General features: G+C 55.0%; 2 protein-coding genes across 2 annotated transcripts in view; one reads left to right on the forward strand and one right to left on the reverse strand.

Moving 5' to 3' along the window:
* The window catches only part of Lsm7 (LSM7 homolog, U6 small nuclear RNA and mRNA degradation associated), a 61416-nt gene that overhangs the window by 22753 nt on the left and 33200 nt on the right, over window positions 1-5463 (forward strand). The gene's annotated exons all lie outside the window — the stretch shown is intronic.
* Tmprss9 (transmembrane serine protease 9) overlaps window positions 1-5463 on the reverse strand; it is a 25152-nt gene that overhangs the window by 15056 nt on the left and 4633 nt on the right. Inside the window, exons 3-8 of the mRNA XM_050123264.1 lie at window positions 4836-4903; window positions 4508-4683; window positions 3686-3727; window positions 2644-2757; window positions 1878-2088; window positions 315-589 (exon numbers count right to left, since the gene is read on the reverse strand). Of these exons, the coding sequence (XP_049979221.1) occupies window positions 315-589; window positions 1878-2088; window positions 2644-2757; window positions 3686-3727; window positions 4508-4683; window positions 4836-4903 (886 nt within the window). The remainder of the gene's footprint in view (window positions 1-314; window positions 590-1877; window positions 2089-2643; window positions 2758-3685; window positions 3728-4507; window positions 4684-4835; window positions 4904-5463) is intronic.

Consider the following 5463-nt stretch of genomic DNA (forward strand, 5'->3'; position numbering starts at 1 on the left):
CGCCCCCAGCCCCTCCCTGGGGATTCCAGGTGGGGTCCCACCCTGACCACGCCCCCAGCCCCTCCCTGGGGATTCCAGGTGGGGTCCCACCGTGACCACGCCCCTAGCCCCTCCCTGGGGATTCTAGGCGGGGCTCCACCCTGACCACGCCCCACCATGCTTTTAGTTTTCTTTCTCAAGGTCTTGCTGGCCGGATCCCTCTGCCTCAGGCCCACAATGGACTCAGAGGCTGGAGCCGCCATTGCCGGGCCACAAGCTCCTACTTCAGGGCTGGACAGTGGCAGTAGGGGGTGGGAGGATGCACGAGGGCTTACGGAAGTCCTCCTTCAGGTAACCCCAGCCCGAGATCAGGCACTTCTTGCGTGGCGGGAAGACGTGAGTGGCGGCGGGGAGGCATGCGGGCTGTACGTAGCGACCGAAGGGTAGCGGGCGAGCCAGCTCCAGCACCGCCACGTCGAAGTCCGCGGTGTCCGCGTCGTAGGCAGGATGCTTGGAGATGTGGAGCACGCGCGCGCGCACGGTGCTGGCCTCCGAGCCGCTCAGGTGCACGCTACCCGCCTGGGCCGCCCACTGCGCAGGGTCCTGGAATCTGGGGAGTTCGAGGGGTGCGGCTTAAATGAGGGGGGAGCTCAGAGCAGTCGGCAAGGAAAGACAGTAAAGGATGCGGGACTGCGATTGCGGACATCTCTGTCTTCAGCCCAATATCAGGATGCAACGACTAGCCAGAGGCCTGTGCACAGACGCTTACGGCCAAGCCTGTCGGCCCAAGCTCGATTCCACACTGGGTGGAAGAAACGAATCAGCTACTACAAGTTGTCCTCTTACACACACACACACGCGCGCGCGCGCGCGCGCGCGCTCTCTGACACTTGCACCCACACGCATACAGACAAAAAAAAAAAAAAAAAAAAGAAAAGAAAAGCTGAGTAGGATTGCACACGCCCTTGATGCCAGGACATGGGAGCAGAGCAGGCGGATCTCTGAACTCAGGGACAGCCTGGTCTACAGAATGAGTTCCTCGATAGTTACATAGTGAGACCTTGTCTCAAAATTAAATAAGTAATAAATGAAAACGAACGCAGACTGGGATATGGGTGGATACCTGTAACCCCAGCACTCAGGAAGCTGAGGCAGGAGGATTATGAACTCCAGGGAAACCTAGTGAGTCTTGTCTTTTTTTCTTTCTCAAGACAGGGTTTCTCTGTGTAAGAGTCCAGGGACTCACTCTGTAGACCAGGCTGGTCCTGAACTCAGAGATCCACCTGCCTCTGCCTCCCGAGTGCAGGGATTAAAGGTTTGTGCCTCCACCACCTGAGGTCTTTCAAAATTAATTAATCAAAAAAAGAAAAGAGGACCTGGAGAGACCGCTCAGTGGTTAGCACACCAGTTGCTCCTGCAGAGACCTGCTGTTCAATTCTCCGCACCCTCGTACTGGCTCACAACCATCTGTAACTCCAGTTCTAGGGGAACCAACGCCCCCTTCTGGCCTCTGTTAGCATCAGGAATGCACATGGTGCACAGACAGACTGACAGGCAAAAACGTCCAAACGCTTAAAAATAGATAAGGGGCTGGAGAGATGGCTCAGTGGTTAAGAGCACTGGCTGCTCTTCCAGAGGTCCTGAGTTCAATTCCCAGCAAATACATGGTGGCTCACAACCATTTGTACTGAGATCTGGTGCTCTGCTTTGGCATGCGGGCATACATCGAGGCAAAATGTTGCATACATAATAAATAAATAAATCTAAAAAAAATAGATAAACCAGAAGAGGGGGGGGAGGGAACGGAAGGAGGAGTGGACTTTGAAAAAAAGGAGGCTGTGAGGGGAGGAGCGAGGAGGGGGAGAAGCAGATGGGCAGGGCTGAGCCGTGGGACTCACTCATTGAAGCAGTGGGCAGCAGACACCAGCCACCTGGCCCCGATGATGGTGGCCCCGCAGAAGTGTTCATGGTTCTCGCGAAGGCTGACCTGCCAGGGGAACTCCCCGGGGGCTGCCTCTACACCACCCACGATCCTGCCAGCCGACCTCCAGGCAGGCTGCCAGCCGCAGTCTGCAAGACACAAGGCCACTGACTGTAGCCCTGGCTGTCCTGAAACTCGCCTCGAACTCACAGAGATCCTCCTGCCTCTACCTCCTGAGAGCTGGGATTAAAGGCGTGCGCCACCACCGCCCAACATAATGTCTTTCTTTGAAAACAGACTCTTTCCAGCCCAAGCGTCCTTGATGCTCTTCCCTCAGCTCCTGAGAGCGTGGATGACCATGTCTGCACCACCAAGCACCGTGGGGCACTTTCTTGACTCATAGCTGTTGATGCTGGAGGACTGAGCCTTTTATCACAGCGGCAGGGAGCAGACTAGAACGCAGCTGTCGTCTTCCGGCACAGGCTGAAATTGCCAGACTCATTGACGACCACATAGCATTTTCTCCCTTCCTTGCTCAGATTGGACCAGTCCTTGTTTCTGGCACCATAGAGCTCCAGGCTGCCTACACCTGCTTGAGTCTGAGGATGGTCCCTCTGGACAGCCGTGCTTAGCTAGCGGGTGGCTTCCTGCCCTCTACATCGCCAGCCTTCCCTTTGCCCCTCCCATTCAGCGCGGGCCGGGCCCAGAGCGCCCCAGGCCCAGGGCACGATGCACTCACTGACCGCACTGAGCCTCGTCAGACCGATCAGAGCAGTCCACTCTGTCATCACACTCCGGGTTCTCTCGGCTCACGCACTGACTGTTTGCACAGGAGAAGGTGTTGGCGGGGCAGCGGCCTGGAGACAAAGAACCCAGCTGGCGGTGGCAACTCACAGTGTCCACTGGGAACCCCCACAGCGGGAAAACCTCTGAGCTCTCTGCTTATCTCTGGGGACAGGGCAGGGCTAGACACGAGGGCTGGGTGTGAGCCCTGAGCGATTTGTGTGAGGCTTGTAGACCAGGCTAGTCCTGAACCCGCTACATAGACCAGGCTGGCCCGGAACTCAGAGACCTGCCTGCCTCTGCCTCCTGGGATAGAAGATGTATGCCACCATGCCAGGCTAGGGCCACCTCTCTCTGTTTCCTGACTGGGGACTCAATGTGACCAGCTGCCTGCCACTGTGCCCTCCCTGCCGTGATGGACAGTGCTAACAGTAGCCAGAGCAAACCCCTCCTCCCTTCACTTATGTCACCCTAACAGACCAGTAACTGAGACAACTTCAAAACAAATACTGGGCGCTGGAGAGATGGCTCAGAGGTTAAGGGCACTGTCTGATCTTCCAAAGGTCCTGAGTTCAATTCCCAGCACCCACATGGTGGCTCACAACCATCTGTAATGAGATCTGGTGCCCTTTTATGTCCTGCAGTCATACTTGCAGGCAGAACACTGTATACACAATAAATAAATAATTAAAAAAAAATACTGGCTGGGCGTGGGGGTGCACATTTAACCTGAGCACTCAGGGGGCAGAGGCAGAGCTCTGAGTTTGGGGTCAGCCTGGGCTACAGAGTGAGGTCCTGCCTTTAGAAATAAAGCAATAGCATTCGCTGAGGCAGGGCAGGACAATGCTTGGTACCTCGCTAAAGTAGGCCCCTCCTGGCCCATGCCTGCGATGTTATGGCCCCCAGGAAGCAGGGGCCCGCAGAGGTCACACGCGGGATTACTGGAGAGAAGTTTTAGGGATCTTCACGGGAAACGGAGCTGCGGGCAGAGGCCAGTCCTACCTGACTTTAAGTCCCTCTCGGTCACCTGACTGTCACACCTTCCTGAAGCAGAACAGACAAAATCAAGTGAGAGCCAGGCTGAGGCAGGAGGACTGTGCCTTTGAGTCAGCCTGGGCTATATGCGGAGGTCAGCTGTGTGAGTGCAGCTGGCAGCAGTCACCTAAGCTCCAACACTAAGTCTGGCCTCAGCCTGGCTGGTCCGGCACTAAAGAGCCACACGAGGCTGGTGGCCGCCCTCCTAGTGGGGAACACGCTGTCACTGAGGAATGTTCTAGAAGATGGCACTGAGGTGGTGGTCACGTCAGGCCAGGGGACAGTAAGGTCTAGGTGACGCGTCTCTAATTGACTCTCCCTTCTTTTTGGTTTGTTTTTGTTTTTTGAGACAGGGTTTCTCTGTGCACTCTGGCTGTCCTGGAACTCACTCTGTAGACCAGGCTGGCCTCAAACTCATAGAGATCCACCTGCCTCAGCCTCCTGAGTGCTGGGATTAAAGGCGTGAAGCCATCATGCCCAGTTAATTCCGGAGCTTTCTGTGTGTCTTTGACAATTACGAACTAAGGATGATTAAACCAGGGATGTGAGGGGCTCTTACTGCCAGCCGCAGGGGTCACAAAAGTAAGATGTTTACAGTCTGCCCAATACACAAAAGGCAGCTGACCCTCTACCTCCAAGGGTGTGGGAAGCCAGGTGTTTTCCCTCCTTCCATCAGAGGGGGAGATTTTTTTTTAAATTACAATAATTATGCAATTTGAGCTGCACCTCTCACACACACCCCTCCCCCGCACACTTTTATCTCCCAGACAGGGGCTGCCACCCACTTACCTGTCAGCTCCACTGACACAATGGTGCCATAGGCAGCAAGGGAAAGACCGTGGCCCTGCAGCCTTGCCTGGATGCCTTTTTGCAAGATGTCCTCCTCCTGGTCCAGGCTCAGTGGTTGGAAGGCTCGGAACAAAAAGTGGAGCCGGAAATGCACAAAGATGCTGGAATTTCCATCCCTGCAAGCACGACAGGGCCTTGGAAGCAGAATGCATGCTTGCTGCTAGAGTTTTCCAGAATCTTCTGGGATCTTCTAGAAGGTTCTAGAATTATCTAGAATCTCCATAGTGTCCACAAAGCTTTCTTTGCCCTCACAGAAGTCCTGACTCACCTGTAACTGAGCACGGTGCAGCCTGTGCAGCTGGACTCTAACTCTGTTTCGTGGAAACTGCTCACAAACTGCAACAGACAAGAGCAGGGATGCTGAGCCATGGTGAACCGGGGCCACAGAGCCAGGAGTGGGGATGCTGAGCCACGGTGAACCGGGGCCACAGCGCCACCTACAGGGTGGGGAGGAGCACTGGGAAGGTAGTCATGAGGAAACACTCTTCCATCAATAAATTAACAAACCCACACAGTGCAGTCTATGCACACAATTGAGTATTACTCAGCCCTGGAAAAGAATATAAGACTATACACCACTTCCATGTTATAAGCTCAAAGATTGAAAGCAACGACTCAATTATAGACACCCCATAGCTGCACAGGGAGCAGCACTGCGAGGCAGGACCAGCTGCATATCTGCGTCCACAGAGATGGGTTGCGGAGTGGATGGATGGGTGGGTGGATGGATGGATGGATGGATGGATGGGTGGATGGATGGATGGGTGGGTGGATGGATGGATGGATGGATGGATGGATGGATGGGTGGATGGATGGGTGGGTGGATGGATGGATGGATGGATGGGTGGGTGGATGGATGGATGGGTGGGTGGATGGATGGATGGATGGATGGATGG

Source organism: Alexandromys fortis, unplaced genomic scaffold, assembly GCF_014885135.2.
Source record: "Alexandromys fortis isolate MF-2015 unplaced genomic scaffold, M_Fortis_MF-2015_v1.1 scaffold_221, whole genome shotgun sequence".
NCBI lineage: Eukaryota > Metazoa > Chordata > Mammalia > Rodentia > Cricetidae > Alexandromys > Alexandromys fortis.